Consider the following 16,176-nt stretch of genomic DNA (forward strand, 5'->3'; position numbering starts at 1 on the left):
GCTGTCTCTCGAGCCGAGCAGGATGATCCGCATGCAGATTCCCGCAACACTAAAGGCAGTGTGATGGTAGGCCTGGCTGTTCTTTGCGAGGCTAATGTGAGATGACCAACCAGTGTGTGCCTTGTTGTCCCTTGGAGCTTCACGGTCGAGATGCGCGGCGAATCCTCTGAAACATGACAACGCTGCGGTCCGGGTCCGTCGGGTCTGGAAAGGATACACTGTACTGCGCTGCAGCTTGAATAATCGTGCCCTCTCTGCTGAGCCTGCCGTTATTGAGCTAGAATGAATGGTGAAGAAGACACTGATCCAATAGCACGCAGGAATCAGGGCTCGGATGGATGGCGGCATAGACTCAGGATTTCAGAAACACGCACACAGCGCCTGCTTGAACAATACACCAGTAGCGACAGATTGCTCACATGGACCCTCCTTTTTGTTCGCCAACACCAAACAGGCAAAGAACACGAGCATCAACCAACTCAACCTTCTGATGCCTCCCTCGTCCCTCGTCCCTCGCAACGCTATTCGAACCGCGTCGGATGCAAAATGAGGAGAGCCTTGTGCATGGGTTGCACCGCGTGCCCCAGAGCAGGAATAAATAGCGACCAGTCGTGTTTAATTTACGGGTCAAAAGCGCATCTGGGCATGTCCAGTGGGAGTCTGTCTGTGCATTGGAACACTTTCAAGAAGCCCTTTTGAATCGGGCTTTCCACCCCGTCTTCCAATCCGACACCTCCAGATTGAGAGTTCCCCAACGCGAATATTGACATGGACTCGGTCATCAGCGTTCTAGTCAGAACAGGTATCGGACTTGCAAGTGTCCTCCTCCTTGCCATCGTTGTCGAAAAGGCCTTCAGTGCCAGGCTGGATCCGCGCGAGCCTCCTCTCCTGCCATCCAAGCTGCCAGTCATTGGTCATCTAATAGGTTTTCTCCGGTATGGAAGCGCCTACTACATGCAACTGTGGTACGTCGGGCCTAAAGCCTCCTCTCCCATTTCCCCCTTCCCCCTTGCAGGCCTCCCGGCGTCCCTGGGGTGTGCTGACAACAGATGGAAGCCGGAACAATGATCTACCAATCTACACAATCAACATGCCCAATGGCAAAACGTACGTGGCGGGGAGCACTCAGATCGTGACGGTGATCCAGAGAAACGCAAAGACGCTTTCGTTCGACCCCATCTTGACCATTGTCGCCGAGCGTCTCGGAGGCATCACCGGCCGCCATCTCCACATCCTCCGGGAGATCGAGAGCGGCGGTGACGGTGCGCACCGCAAGCTTGTCCATGCCATGTCACCTTCACTGACCGGGCGTGGACTGGACATGATGAATACCCCCATGCTAAAGGACCTGGAGGGCTTTCTCAACGAGCTGGAAGGGCAGCACGTTGCTTTCGATCTGTGGAAGTGGACCAGACATGTCATCTCCATCTCCAGCACCGATGCCGTCTATGGTCCCGAAAACCCTTATCGGATCGACAACGACCAGTACGAAGCGAATTTCTGGTAGGCCCGTCGTGAGATGAGATTCTCGGTCTTCTGACACACGTTCCGCTGACTCTGACTCCCTCCAGGACGTACGAGTCGAATTTGACCATGCTTCTGGTCAACGTATACCCACAGTATACTGCGAGAGAGTCGTACCGGCAGCGAGAATGGCTGGCGGAGAGGATGATTGACTATTATCGCCGAGGGGCGTGGAAACGAGGCTCGCTGATGGTGCAGAATAGATGCCAGACCGGCCTAGACAACCAAGTGCCGATCGAGGCCATCGCGCGCCTAGAAGTCCCCGGCGGAACAGGCATTTTGTCCAACACAGTGCCCACGGCCTTCTGGACTCTGGTCAACATCCTATCGCGGCAGACCTTGCTCGCCGAAGTTCGGCAAGAGGTGGAGAAAGTGTTCACAGTCGAGAAGCAGCCAGATGCGGATGCGGGTGCGGGTGCCAAAGAGGTTTGGACGTTGGACGCGGCCGAACTCCGCACCAAATGTCCACTACTGTTCTCTATCTACCAGGAGACGCTGCGGACCCGGGCCTCGTTTGCCAGTCCCCGGTACGTCCTGGAAGACACGGTGCTCGAAGGCCGATACCTGCTCAAGAAGGGTTCTATCCTGCAGATCCCCAGCGCCAGTCTGCACAACGAACGGTCCCAGTGGGGCGACGGCGCCCAAGACTTCGACCCCTACCGCTTCACCCAGAAGAGCATGGTGAAGCGATCGCCTGTGGCCTTCCGAGTCTTCGGCGGAGCCCCGGCCCTGTGCCCGGGACGGCATTTCGCCACCGTCGAAGTGCTGTGCTTCGTCGGCATGGTCGTCACCAGGTACGATCTCAGCCCTGCGTCGGCGTCGGCGTCTACTTCTGCTACTGCTGTGGAACCCTGGATCTTACCTCCGCCAAATTATGGAAACATGGCTGCCAGTATCCTACCTCCTCTGGGAGACATCGCGGTCAAGGTTAGCACCAGGAAAGGCTACGAGGGCCGCAAGTGGCAATACAAGGTGACTTCGCTGTCTAGCGAGGAAGAAAGTCTGTTTGCCTTGGCTTCCGAAGGCGTCGAGAATGCTCAGGATTCCTTGACCCGAGCAGGTGTCGGATTGTGGAAGTAATCGGTTGCAACCAGGTTGCCCCTGTGACGGATGGGGGGGGAAAAGGTCCCGCCCCATGTCACCCTCTCGTCAGACGTGCTTGACTAAAGTCGCTTAGTATCGCAATACAAAGACTGTATTTGATCTCGTCACTCTTATGCTTGATTCACCACGCATCTCATGTGCCCGCCTTGGGTTCTATCAATCTATCCACCGCCCGTCTGTTCCGGGTAGCCCAAAGAAGAAAAAATAAAGACAAGAGCCATCGGTGTCCATCTATTGATTTGTGATCCTGATCCTTCGCAAGACCGCAGATGTTCTGTCCCTCTCTAGTCGGCCGACCCATCTGAATTCTAATGCCCATCTAGCTTGTTTAATAGTCTTCCCCCGTAACCGAAAAGGTGGCTGCCTTTGAGACCGAGGCAATAGCATTGCCGTTGCCAGTTGTACCCTCTGAGAAAACGCTAGAATTGGGAGACGGAAGAGAGTTTTCGATTCTGCCCTGGGGCGGGTGGATCTTGACCATGGCAAAGTGCCGCTGCAGGGCACTGAGTTTGCTATGAAGCTCCCGATCTTCTTGCAGCAGCTTGAGGCTCAAGCCGACGTGGTAAAATCGAAGCAGCTCCTGCACCATGTCTTCCACCTTTTGACGAAACGCGACGTCGATGGTCTGGCCTGACTGGGACTGGGACTGGGACTGCGAAGGCGGTGGCTGCTTTTCAACGAAATCGTGCTTGTCCGGCTAATACACACAAGTGAACGGTCAGCTAGAGCCTGCGTGATCTTATTCAACAACATGACATGAGAATAATGTTGGACTAGACGGGAGGATGGTATACCCACTTCACGAACCGGAAAGGCTGACGACAACACCAGTCCCTGGTGCTCAGAGGAGGAAGAAGAGGAGGAGGCAATCTCTCTAAGCGACACACCGGAGGTGAACGACGCTCGGTGAGCCCGTGGAGGCGACCTCGACCTCTGCCAGTCCAGGAGGCCGTAGGGCTGCATGTCCGGATTGTAGATGAATTCGTTGGAGCTTGCATTAGAGCACTGCAGGCCGTCGTCGGTCAGGTCTTCGGGATGGTGCAGCTGCATGTTGGACAACGGCTGATTACGACCCTGATTCTGGTTTTGACTCTGCCTCTGGGTCTGGGTCGGGGCGATCGTGAGAGTACGTGTCGGAGCTCCGTGGGAGCCTGACATGTCACTGCTGCCCAGTCGAGCTCTGTCGTGGGTGTGGGCACGAGAATGGGGATTGTGATTGTGATGGTTCATGGTCGAGGTCGAGGTCGAGGTCGAGTCGGCAAGATCCAGCGAGTGTGGGAAGTAGACTTGGTTGGTGCCGTGCTGCTGCTGCTGCTGCTGCTGTTGTAGTGTGTGAGTTCGTGCCGATGCCGCACTTTCCGTCATGTTCCATGGCGACTGATCCAGATAGGAAGTCGCGTTGTCCATGCTTTCGGAGCGCGGGTAGCTGCTGGAAGCCAGCTCGCCAGCCCAGGCCGTGGGAGCGGCGGTCAGGGAGGTCGAACTTGGGTTGGGGATTGGGATGGACGGTGAGAAATCTTGTTGACTCGGAGTAGGCTCCCGCGGGTCTCTTGTGAGGGCGAGGGCGAGTGCGTCGGGAGTGAAGCTGCGAAAGTCGACCAGTTGGATCGTGTTGCACTGTTTCATGCGATCGCCTGTTCGACGGCTTTAGTTTAGACGATGTATCTTTTGCAAAAGGGAGAGACTCTCAGAGGCAATAGGCAATAGGCAGGAGGCAAGATGCAACAAACATACGATACCGTCTCTGAGCGGCACGGTTCTGGAGCTTGCGGCGCTGCTCGTACTCATTCGCAGCTTGCCGGTCCGGCTCCATTGGGTGGTATGGTGTGAAGTGAAGTGGAAGGTGTCTTTTACGGCACTGGTTCTGGGTTCTGGTGTCGGGTTTCTGCTTCTGCTCTTGCCCGCTCGCTCTCACACTCAAGCAGGCTATGTATGGCCCCGCTTCAACTCCGGCTTCAGGGTTACGAGTTGCAGCGCACGCACAGCACAGCCCAAGCTTTTGGCTTGACTACCAAGGACCAGAATAAGCATATATACTGGCATGGGGCCATGATAAGGTTACATTGGCCGCACGGGCAGCGAATGGCGACAAGGAAGGCCTGAGATATAAGGTAGGTTCTCTGCATGCTCACAAGAGCATGTCAAACTCGAAAGATGCCAGATGTCAGATAGGAGGAGCGAGAATCCTCGACCCTCGACCCTCGACCCTCGACCCTCGACCCTCGACCCTCGATCGGGGACCTACGAACCATGAACCACTGAACCACTGAGCCGTGTGAACCGTGTGAACCGTGTGAATCAACTGTACAGTAGTTTGAGGACCGGACCGTGCGTGGCGAGGAGGGTGTGGCCGGCCGGCCCGGCCACGCTTGACAGGAGCTAGTAAGGGGTTTGGCCAATGCCGACGCCCGGATCGGCCGGGGAGAAGATGGCTTAGTAGTGAACCTGGTAAAGATAACGAAGAACCAGTGCCCACGGCACTGCAGAGCTCGCCATCGACCAAGTACGTACAGATACTTCCCCAGATCCTCCAACAGCCGACTGAATGTGGTGGTCGCTAAGACATGCACATGTCACCGGCTATGCCCCGCCGGCTGAGGCTCCTTAGGCTAAGGGCCCGGGTGCCGTGGAGGGCCCTGAGGCCGTGGCTCGACGATACTATGTACGATACTGTAGAGTCCGACAGGCCGAGCAGGGCTACAGGCCCTAGTAAGCGACGCACTACGCACTACGGAGTCCATGGCCAATCCAATCTAATCTCTGGGCATTGTCGTAGGGCACTCAGTTCGACTCCAACTTTGTGCCACCCTGATATCAGGTCGACCTGTCGTACGGGTTCCAAGTGTAGATATTGTGTATTGACAGGTACTTACCTAGGTATAAAAGTCTGTGGTACCCAACACTTGGCATGATAGTGGTGTTCAGCTTGAAGTTGGAGAATACCTAGGTAAGTTGGGCCTCCAGGTACCTAGTGAGTACTTAAAAGTAGATACAACCGTAATCTCAACACATCGACTCGTACCACTACCACTACCACTACCAGACTCCCTATAGACAAGAGCGGCGAATCACTATACCATACTATCCTACTCTAGACTACCTCAGGTAGCACAACTCGAAGCCAACCAGTAGCGATGCCTCTGTAGGCCGGGCTAAGGCCTCCAAAAATCAGCCGCTCTTGCATCGTTTGTCGTTTGCATGCAGCAGTCAGAACGTGCCGTACTGTGGTCTACTCCATGCTCCAACCTCACCCCCTCCTCCCTCCTTTTCCTCATGAGTCGCGTTGTCGAACGCCTTGAGCCCGACGGCCTTATTCTGCTGACGTTCCTGCCTGACTCGTCAATCGTCCACACTTCCCTATGTGGAACGCTTGTTTCTGACTCCTCGGCCTGTCGTCAGGCCCAAGAATGAGGCAGGCAATGGTGTACCACGATCAGAAGAGGTTTGTCAGTCATAGTCGAGAAAGCTGACCATGACAGCAGTACTGGCACTGATTGGGATTCACAAGAAGGATCCAAGTGTATTCGGAATCATGGTCAGGTCCCCAGCGGCAGTAATCAGGTTGGCATCTTGTCGTAGAGAGTAGTCAAGAGTCAAGAGCAGCATTTGATGTGCCACACGCTAGTAGGATACAGAGCACTCTGTAGATAAATGCATTAGCAAGAGTATTCATGGCCCAAGAGCAACATCATCATGGCGGGTCACCCTACTCGCTTTGTCTGTACAGTCAGCACACCTCTGTCAGTCAGGGCAGAAGACAATGCCTGCAAAGAAGAGAGAGTAAGAGGGTGAGAGAGTGAGAGAGCGAGAGAGTGATGAGAGAGTGAGAGTAGGAGGAAGGCGGAGCTGCAGTCGCAGTTGCAGTCAGTGGGTGTTAAAGCAGCATGACTCAAGTTCAGTCCACGTGACCGGAGGGTGACGGCATCCAGCTGTCTTACGTCAGCCGCTTGGCCCGCCAAGCCTTCATCTCGGGAGTCTCGCTCCGCCGCATCTCCAACCTGCAGTGCAGTGAGCGAGCGCCAGCACTGTCCACACGAGCCTTTCGCGAACCAACTTCTCAGCACCCGTACAACGACATAGTGCGCCCCCTTCGAGGCTATCATCCCAGCCTTGCCTGCCTGACTTCTATTCCAGTCACTCCTTTATCCCAACAGGTCAGTCTCGCATTGTAGGTTGACGTCGGCCGTGCACATCAGCAAACGTCACCCTGAAACCCCACGCGATCACAACCGTCCGCGCGACAACAGAGATTCAAGTAACTGACCTGTGAGATGTTTCAGCGCTGGAAACGCCTGTCTATGTCTTCCTCATTCGCCAATCCACGATTCTCGACTGCCCACGGCCCGTTGACCCCCCGTCACTTGACCCTGAGTGTGTGCCATTACTAAGACCCGTTCGGCACAATTTCCGTCCGTTAATCGCGACGGGAAGAGAACCGTGAAGATGTTTTGGCGCTTCGGAGGCTACTCCAACATCTCAACTATCGACACCCTACTCGATAAGCCTAATGTCAAGCTCGAAGACTTGTTGGAGGAGTCCGACCTCATCCAGGAACTCAAATCCCATCACACCAAACTGATAGAGTATTTGCGAGATGAAGGAAACCTCCATGCCCTCCTCCAGTACGTTATAGCGCCTGGTCCTTCGACAGACGTCGATGAGCCCGGCGAGGGCGAGGACGAGGAAGCAACAGAACCTGCGTTGGGTGAGGAAAATGAGCAGAAGTTCTCAGACGAGGAACAGGAAAAGGCGGAGAAAAAGCGGTTGAAATACGCATACGTGGCTTGCGAAATCTTGTCCTGCGAGACCTGGTCCATCACCGAGTCCCTGCTGGCCAATACATCGGATCTCACCCAATTTTGGGACTTCCTGCGACGCCCAGCTCCTTTGGATCCCTTGCAGGCCGGCTATTTCACCAAAGTCAACGAAACCCTGTTTGAGAAGAAGACGGAAGAAATGGCCGACTTTGTCAAGTCTCTCCCGGGCATTGTGTCGGCCATCCTGCAGCACGTGGATTGTCCGATGGTGATGGATCTGCTGTTAAAGATCATCAGCCTGGAAAAATCCGACGGCGGCGCGGGAATGGTGGATTGGCTGCATGATCAGGACCTGATCCCCATGCTCCTCGCAAGCTTGTCTCCACAATGCAACTCGTCCACCCAGACCTCTGCGGGCGACTTCCTGAAAGCCATCATCACAATCTCCGCCAACGCTGCTTTGAATGAGCAATCGTGCATCGGCCCCAACAGTCTAACGCGGCAGTTGGTGTCGGAGAAGTGCATTCGCCAGTTGATCTCCTACATGCTTGAAGGGGGGAACCCTCTGACGGTCGGGGTGGGAATCGTCATCGAAGTCATCCGTAAGAACAACTCCGATTACGATCCGGACCATGGCCACAGTCCCGACTCCCCGCCTACGAATCATGACCCCATCTATCTTGGCACACTCTTGAGACTATTTGCCGAGCATGTTCCCGACTTCATGCACCTGATTCTCAGCTCGAAACACACTGTCACCAAGGGCGATACAACGGCCGTGGTGGAAAGAGGCCAGCTCAAGTCTGCATGGGGAACCCAGATTGAACCTCTCGGGTTTGACCGGTTCAAAACCTGCGAACTCATGGCTGAACTGCTCCACTGTAGCAACATGGGACTGCTGAACGAACGGGGGAGTGAAGAATTCATCAAGGAAAGAGACGCGGAAAGAGAACGACTGCGCGCGCAGGGCGCCTTTCTGTCTAATAAACAGTCGGAAGATTCTGCCGTGGACATCTCGGTCACGTCCTCGAGATTCGAAAATGCATTCACTCCGTCGGCGTCGACTTCTACCGACGAGCTCCGGATCGCCAACTTGAACGACGAGGATGGATTCGAAAAGGTTGCAGTCTCTGAAGCCACCGAGGCCTCGACGGGACTGGGGCAAGAACTGGTCGACGAACCGTTATCTCCTCGCCCCCTTCGAGTGGCCGAGTCGTCTCCGGAACCTACCACCCCGACAGGAACTCTAGATGACACCGTGCGCCGGTTGAGTCTAGACATCGCAGAAGACACTGACATGACTTCGCCCCCCGATGACCCTGAAACGACGATACACTCTTCCGTTCCGGGTAGCGAGCCGGGTCGAATCTCCCCGCACCCTGAAGACAAGCCCGCCCCTTTGTTCGCCGCGTCTCCGGACCCCAACAAGACACCCACGGCCCACAGCCCTGAGCCTGCGGGCAGCCCGGGCGCAACAAGAGAGGGTATCGAAGAAGCTGGTCAGACCAGCCACCTAGAAGGCGAGTCTCTACAGACTTCCCAGGACAGCACAATGCAGATCACCGAACATGAGCCGTCAACGCTGGAAGAAGCCCCAGTGGTTGGAGACCACCTGAAGATCATGTTTGTCGAAAACAAGGTTGTTCCGACTATTGTGGTAAGTTGACGATCCAGCCTAATAATGCGAACATGGTGCTGACGAAAAGGACAGAGCTTCTTCTTTCGGTTCCCTTGGAACAACTTCCTCCACAACGTCGTCTACGATGTGGTCCAGCAAGTGTTCAACGGCCCGATGGACAGAGGTTATAACCGATTCCTTGCCTTCGATCTATTCGAGACGGGTCGGATTACCGAAGCCATCATCGAAGGCCAAAGACGGAGCGACGAGGCTCAACAGGCCAGGAACATGCGGCTTGGATACATGGGGCATCTGACCCTGGTGGCTGAAGAGGTGGTCAAGTTCGGCGAACGCCACCCTCGAGAGCTGCTCTCGCCCATGGTGCAAGAGTGCATCTACTCCCAGGCCTGGGAGGACTACGTCACCAAGACTCTCGCGGAGACGAGAGAAAGAGACAATGCCATCCTCGGAGGGTTCAGGCCAGACAATGGACTCGGCTCGAGACAGGCGGTCCTGAATGCGGTCAACGCAGGACAGGGCTTCGGCCCTTCGAGCGGATTGGCGGCCGCCGGCCTAGGTGGAGGCCAACATGGTCTAGACAGCATTGATCTCTCGAACAATGGCAGTGCCACTAGTGCCGGGTACAATTCAGCTGGTTCGCTTTCAAGCGGCTTTGGCAGTTCCTCAGACGATGAAGACGAGGACATGGACGATGCTGAAGATGAGGAGCATGGAAGGACAGTATCTCAACCCCCAGCGGCTGATACCGGGGTTTCATCGGAGATTGTGAGTGCTACCGGTGCAATCCGACGATTGTTTACTTTTTAGGCTAATAGGTCGCGAAGCAGTCTGACCAACCCGTGCCACTGTTGCCTCCCCCTCCAGCACCGCTTAACGTCGAGCCGTCACGTGCCCGCCGGCGGTTGGCTGACCGCTTAGCGAGGCACAAACAAGAGGCCGAGCGAGAGGTTGCTGCATCCGAGTTCGGATCCGAGGCGGACGATCCATTCGCGGCCCTGGACAACAACGACGAACAGGATTCGGGCGATCCGTTTTCGCTGGACGAAGAAGAACAAGACATCACCACGTTCGGGAAGCGGAGCAATGCAGATGCATTCCACCAGAGCTCCGGAGATCACCACAGCTTTTCGGTCAGTCGTGGACTGACCAGCTTATTCTCCAGTACCAGTGATGGCATGCACGGCCGGCCTACGCAAGACGACTTTGACGGATCCCTGGACGATTCGTCCTCTGAAGGATCCGGATCGGACCTCGACCCTGAGAACCCGCCCCTGGAAGCCCGCACCAGTCTGGAACGGCGGCCCCTGGAAGTCTTTGAAGACGAAGAGATGGGAGAGATGGTTGCACCGACGCAGGAAGATGAAAGTAACAGCTCGGATGAAGAGGTCCTCAGCCCCATGGAGAAGGAGAAGTTGGGCGGCGCCTTTGGCATGGGAGACGTCGAGGAGCAGGCCTCGGAGTTCGCGGGTCAAGCTGACCATGATGACGACGACGACGACGACGACTCGGACCAGCTTGTCGAGATTGCGATGCCTACCAGTTCGAAGCGAAGGTCGAGAGGTTGATCTCGCACGAGCAAGGTGGAAAGGCCATGGAGACCAAGTACCCAGGGTGGCAGCGATATCGAATCAACAGATACCCGTCATGATCATGGATACAGGTGGCCAGCTCTCCCGCAAACACTCGACAGCAATCTACACGACGGACAATGGGAGAGAAGATGACGAAACTAATCTGTACAACAACAGGAACTACTACCACTACTACTATTACAACTGCTACAACTACTACTACTACTTCTTCTTCTTCTTCGTCTTCTTTTTGATACCCCAACCACCACCGTCACGCCTAAAAGGGCGCGACAAAGACCGAATGATATACAAGCCGTGGAGAGGGCGCAGGGCAGTTGGAACCCGGTTATGGCGGAGTGTGGTGGGACGATTGGAAGTGCTCGAATCATGCCATGGTCGGGCCATGTAAGTGGGAGAAGGGGATGGATTGATTGATTGTCCTCGGCGGGAACGAGCCGGAGTAAGACATGGGTATCCTGCCCTGAGGCTTGAGGCTGGATGGCTGGACGGCGTCTGCCCATGTCTCTAGAGGCATAGACGATAAAGTGTCAAGTGTACAACAAATATGTGCAAGGTGCAGGGCTCTCTAGTACAGGAACGAGGACAAGAGCCGGCTGCGGACGGGCGTGAATGCTCATTTGTTCCTAGTATCTTCCTTCCTGTCATCTCTTTCCTTCCCGTCATCTCTTTCTACCTTGTGTAGCCCGCCGGTCGTCTGTCTGTCGTGCGCCACACCAGGGCCAATGCTCAGTCCACATAGGCGCGCGCTGTCTATATCTTTAGCTGATGTGATATGACCTGATATGATGTGATGTGATGTGATGTGATGTTATGTGTTGTAATGTGATGGCTGGATTTCAGCCCTCTATTCCCCATTCTGTTATATCGTGTCGTGTCTTGTCGTGTCGCGGGTGTCGAGCACGATGCCGATGCCGATGCCGATGTACTGTATATTGTCGAGTATCACTGTAGTGGGAGACACGGATGGATTCGGTCTGTGTCACAGTTCAATGCTCATTCTTTGTCAACGCCTCGCTCCCTTTCATTTGATGCGGTAATGCACGCCTTGCTCCTTTCTATTTCATGCGGTAAGATGCAACGAATAGATCAAGTCGTCCTCGGACCAGCCCAGGCACCCATCCCCGGTCATTTATGCTCGTGGTCATGCCTCCAACTCGGCAACGCCCTCTCCGTCCGAGGTGGACAACCCCCTTTTCGATATACCTTGGCGTCGCCGCCATTCCCAGACCCCCTTGTCCACCTCATCGCTCGTGACGCCGTCGCGGACTAGCCAGAAGGTGACGCCGAGCTCGGTCTCGACGTTGCGGTTCCGGCCCTCATCGTCGAAGAACAGCATGTCCTCATAGGCGACGGGCGTGCCGGCCTTTTGCATGGCAGCCTGGATGCGGCGGAAATGCGTGGTCTTGCTGCCGGGGTAGATCTGTGGGTGGACGAAGAAATCCACGGCGCGGAGCGAGGTTGGGTTTGTGGTGCCTAGCGTAATAGGAGGGCCAGTAGTAGCAGCAGCAGCACCACTGCCCTTCCCTTTATCTCCTCCCTCTTTTTCTTCGTCTTCTTCTTCATCATCAGAACTCGTGCCGCGGCTCCCAGGCACGTGCAGGCCGCGCAACATGTCGCGGGCAAGATCCGGGGCGTGGGTACGGCTAGCCAGCGACATGGCGACGCCACGCTTCTTTGCGGCAGCCAGGATCCCCGGCACGTCGTCGTAAAAGGCAAAGGTTTCGCCGGACCGGTCCAGCATGCGCGTGTTGTGTTGGCCCGGCGGGGCGGCGGGTTTCAACGGCGCCGACACGTGCGTATCCACCCAGAACGGCCATAGCGTGTAGTCGAGGTCGAATACGAGCAGCTTTGGTAAGGGCAGACGGTCGCGGAAGGTCGAAGGAAGAGGCGTTGTCCTCGTGGAGAGAGATGTGGTCTGTTGAGATTGAGATTGAGATTGGGACTTTGATTTTGATTTCGGCATGCTTGTGGTGGAGGGAGCGGGGGCGGGGGCGGAATGGCCGAAAATGACGGAGAGTAAGGGCGGGAAAAGACAAGGAGAAGGAGGAAAGATAGAACCAGACGCGAAGAGAACACGAAGGCAGGCGGTGCGGCCAGGTTGTGTCGGATCCAAGACTTTGAACTATCTGATAATTGACGAGGCTGAGGCGGCAGCCTTTCCATGACCATGACGATAGAGGCACGCGATAAGAGGTGATCTCACGTGGTGATAAGCAGCCTCGGCCTGGATATATCAACGTCTACGAAGTACGAACTTAGATACCTATATCTAGATATAGATCAACTGTACGTGACAGAATGGGCTTGCCCTGGCTTGATCTACTGACGTGGGACACTCACGAGCGTGAGGATGACCACGGTTTCAGGTCCGCATGCTGGAGAGTATGGCGTGCCCCTCCCCGCCAACATCGTTTCTGCCCTTGACCTTGACAGAAGACTTCACTGCATCCAACCCTGGCCTTTCTGCCGCACCCTCGCGTATTCACGCACACCCAACAGCCGTCGGAACGCCCAAAAACAAAAGAGCAAGGTCCACGAGTTGAACCCCAACCCAAGTAGCAAAAAGTCAGCGCGAGGAGTCTGCTCACACCTTCCTGGTTGTCGGATCAGATAGATTCCTCTTCTACCTGATCCAGAAGGCCCCTCCCGCCAACCCTTGCAGCAATGCCGCCTCCTGTTCGAGGAGGAATTACATGGCCCAAACCCAGGGATCCAGGGCCATGGCTCGATGGTGCTTCGGTTAGGCAATTGCGGGAGAGATTTCCGAACTTAAGATATCACCCTGCATTTTTGCCTGCGGTGCGCTGCTGCTCAGGCGTGTCGCCGTAGCCGTAGAGCTGGGCTGTGACTTGGACTCGAGCGTGCTACTGTACCATTACTACGCGTGTATGTATTCTCGCCCAATTTCAACCAACAGCCACCGTTGGTGTATCCGTCCTGTAGTCTACTGTCTCATCGACTGTGGCATGGGAATTCAGTGCAGATATCGCCCGCCAACGTGGTTGATCCTGGATTGGCAGCTTTGGATGGTCGGCTATCAGCCCATGCACAGCCAATATTAAAACACAAACCATCGCGGCCTGCTCAGTGTCTGGCTATCTTGTCGAGTCGCTATTCCACTATCCCGCCATCCCGTCAGGCTGGCCTAAACCTTAGCCTTATCGATAAGCATTAGCCCGTCTAGCTATACTAAATACTAAATATTAATGACGGACTGCCTGCGCCGTTCCCTCGGTCCGTCATCTTCTTCCACTCATTATGACCAACACCAACAGCAGAGGCTAGGTTATTGGGTTACCTTACGATGGGGGTCTCCCTTATGTCTTTTGTCTTCTTTACCATACCACCATGCTAATTACCCGATGCTTGCGCTTTTCTTCATGCGCGAGAACAACAACCCAAGTGTCCCGTGCCCTTGACCATCAAGCCTTTTCTCCCTTACCCTTCCGACCTGTCGCTGCGAGATTCAGGTCCAGCCACCATGTCGCCCAGTACAACGGCCCGGCTCCTATCGTGGCCGTGGTCGGCTCCGGCCCAGCGGGCTTCTATACCGCTCAGAAGTTGATGCGAGATATCCCCGGCACCAAGGTCGACATGTACGAACAGCTACCTGTGCCTTTCGGCCTGGTGCGGTTCGGCGTGGCGCCCGACCACCCGGAAGTCAAGAACTGTCAAGACACTTTCCAAGAGGTTGCCGCGTCCCCCGACTATACTTTCATCGGGAACGTCAATCTCGGCCATGACCTTCCTCTCCCATTGCTCGCCAAACACTACGATGCGATCGTCTTTGCATACGGCGCGTCCAAGGACCGCAGGTTGGGCTTGGAGGGCGAAGAGAAACCGCACATCTACTCAGCGCGGGCTTTTGTGGGCTGGTACAACGGCCTCCCGGAATACCGCGATTTGGACCCAGATCTGACGGCCGGCGAGACGGCCATCGTGGTCGGGCAGGGAAACGTCGCATTGGACGTGACTAGGACGCTCCTGAGCAAGGTCGACGTGCTAAGGAAGACGGACATAACGGACTACGCCCTGCACGCCCTCTCGGGCAGCAAGATCAAGCATGTCCATGTAGTGGGTCGGCGAGGGCCGATGCAAGCAGCCTTCACCATCAAAGAGGTGCGGGAGCTCCTTCAGCTGGAGGATGTGAATTTCACTCCGATCCCGAACGAGCTGTTTCCTGCTGACCTGGCCAAACTACCTCGGCCAAGAAGGCGGCTTCTGGAGCTCCTGAAAAAGGGCAGTCCCGTCAAAGAGAAGGCGACCAAGTCTTGGTCTCTGGATTTCCTACTCGCTCCGACATTCCTCAATTGGTCTGCGGCGGATCCAGACCGACTGGAAGGGGTCACGTTCTCCAAGACCAGACTAGAGGATCCATCGTCGTCCGAGTCCCCAGTGGTGAATACGGACGAGACGCAGGTGATAGCTACATCCATATTGTTCCGATCGATAGGATACAAGGCCGAGGCCATTCTAGGCATGGCTGAGATAGGCGCCGAATTCGATCAAGGGAAAGGCACCATCCGTCACGATGGGCTGGGTCGAGTGGTGCCGGTGAGTCAATCGGCTACAGTCGGGAACGGAGACGGAAATGGAAAGGTTGCTGTATATTGCTCTGGTTGGGTGAAACGTGGGCCTACCGGCGTGATTGCCAGCACCATGACCGACGCTTTCCAGACGGCGGAGGCGATCGTCGAGGACTGGAAAAGAGCTTACGCCAGCAACTCGGGACCAGAGTCTCTTCGGGGTGGCTGGACAGGTGTCCAGGCCGAAGCGCAGGCCTTGAAGCTCCCACTCCGCCCTCTCCACTGGGACAAGTGGCAGAAGATCGACGAGGCCGAGAAGGCTGAGGGAGCGAAACGAGGCAAGCCCAGAGAGAAGTTTGGGAAGGTATCTGAGATGCTGGAGGCTGCTGGTGTCACGGTTCATCCAAACTGGTACACCACGACAGAAAAGGGACGAAGTAACTGATTGACGAGTGAACTAGCTACTTGGTGTATATAACCGTCACAGCTGGCGGTGGGTGAGTGAACTGGCCGTGGGTGAGTGACTTGATTATAGGTGAGTGTACGATTACAATTAGACGTGTTGATGGTCCATGGAATGCTAGAATCGAACTGGATAATTCATCTCAACTCAGCTCATCAAACGTATGATGGAACCTGTGGAATACCTATAGAACAGTGTTAGGAAGGGTATATATATATCCAATCAGTGCAAACTATATGATCGAATACCTGTTTAATATTATAATATTGAATTGATATTGAACTTGAAATTGATATCTACTATTCCACGTACTAGATCTAGATCTACCTCTTAGATGTAGATAGGTATATATATAGGTGCTATACTGACTATCTCCTGATAAGATACTATACTATACCATAAGAAAAGTGTCCTCGGACCCGGACCTGAACTCTCGCGATTCTTGAAGCTCAATCTGATGATGATGTTTGATTGTCTGTCAATGTCAATGTCAACTCGGATGGCATGGTATTGTATTCTTCGTTTTTTCGTGCCAGCCAAGTCGGGCCAGTGATATCGTATATATACGTAT

The 16,176-nt window shown here is 55.0% G+C and overlaps 5 protein-coding genes across 5 annotated transcripts; 3 read left to right on the forward strand and 2 right to left on the reverse strand.

Annotated features, from left to right (window-relative positions):
• Positions 1-768: 768 nt before the first annotated feature.
• A1O3_02496 (uncharacterized protein) lies at positions 769-2,604 on the forward strand (the record flags this gene model as incomplete). The annotated part of the gene is made up of 3 exons (XM_007732636.1): positions 769-965; positions 1,057-1,503; positions 1,572-2,604. The coding sequence occupies 3 exons, from the start codon at positions 769-771 to the stop codon at positions 2,602-2,604; spliced, it is 1,677 nt and encodes a 558-aa protein (XP_007730826.1).
• Positions 2,605-2,956: 352 nt separating this feature from the next.
• On the reverse strand, positions 2,957-3,678 carry A1O3_02497 (uncharacterized protein; the record flags this gene model as incomplete). Its single annotated transcript, XM_007732637.1, has 2 exons — positions 2,957-3,325; positions 3,427-3,678. The coding sequence occupies 2 exons, from the start codon at positions 3,676-3,678 to the stop codon at positions 2,957-2,959; spliced, it is 621 nt and encodes a 206-aa protein (XP_007730827.1).
• A 3,393-nt stretch (positions 3,679-7,071) lies between these two features.
• A1O3_02498 (uncharacterized protein) lies at positions 7,072-10,589 on the forward strand (the record flags this gene model as incomplete). The annotated part of the gene is made up of 3 exons (XM_007732638.1): positions 7,072-9,042; positions 9,097-9,789; positions 9,840-10,589. The coding sequence occupies 3 exons, from the start codon at positions 7,072-7,074 to the stop codon at positions 10,587-10,589; spliced, it is 3,414 nt and encodes a 1,137-aa protein (XP_007730828.1).
• A 1,168-nt stretch (positions 10,590-11,757) lies between these two features.
• Positions 11,758-12,579, reverse strand: A1O3_02499 (uncharacterized protein; the record flags this gene model as incomplete). Its single annotated transcript, XM_007732639.1, has 1 exon — positions 11,758-12,579. One exon carries the CDS (start codon positions 12,577-12,579, stop codon positions 11,758-11,760), a length of 822 nt encoding a protein of 273 aa, XP_007730829.1.
• Positions 12,580-13,964: 1,385 nt separating this feature from the next.
• On the forward strand, positions 13,965-15,587 carry A1O3_02500 (ferredoxin-NADP+ reductase; the record flags this gene model as incomplete). Its single annotated transcript, XM_007732640.1, has 1 exon — positions 13,965-15,587. One exon carries the CDS (start codon positions 13,965-13,967, stop codon positions 15,585-15,587), a length of 1,623 nt encoding a protein of 540 aa, XP_007730830.1.
• Positions 15,588-16,176: the final 589 nt, after the last annotated feature.

The sequence above is a fragment of the Capronia epimyces genome (assembly GCF_000585565.1).
Source record: "Capronia epimyces CBS 606.96 chromosome Unknown aczIQ-supercont1.2, whole genome shotgun sequence".
Taxonomy (NCBI): Eukaryota; Fungi; Ascomycota; class Eurotiomycetes; order Chaetothyriales; family Herpotrichiellaceae; genus Capronia; species Capronia epimyces.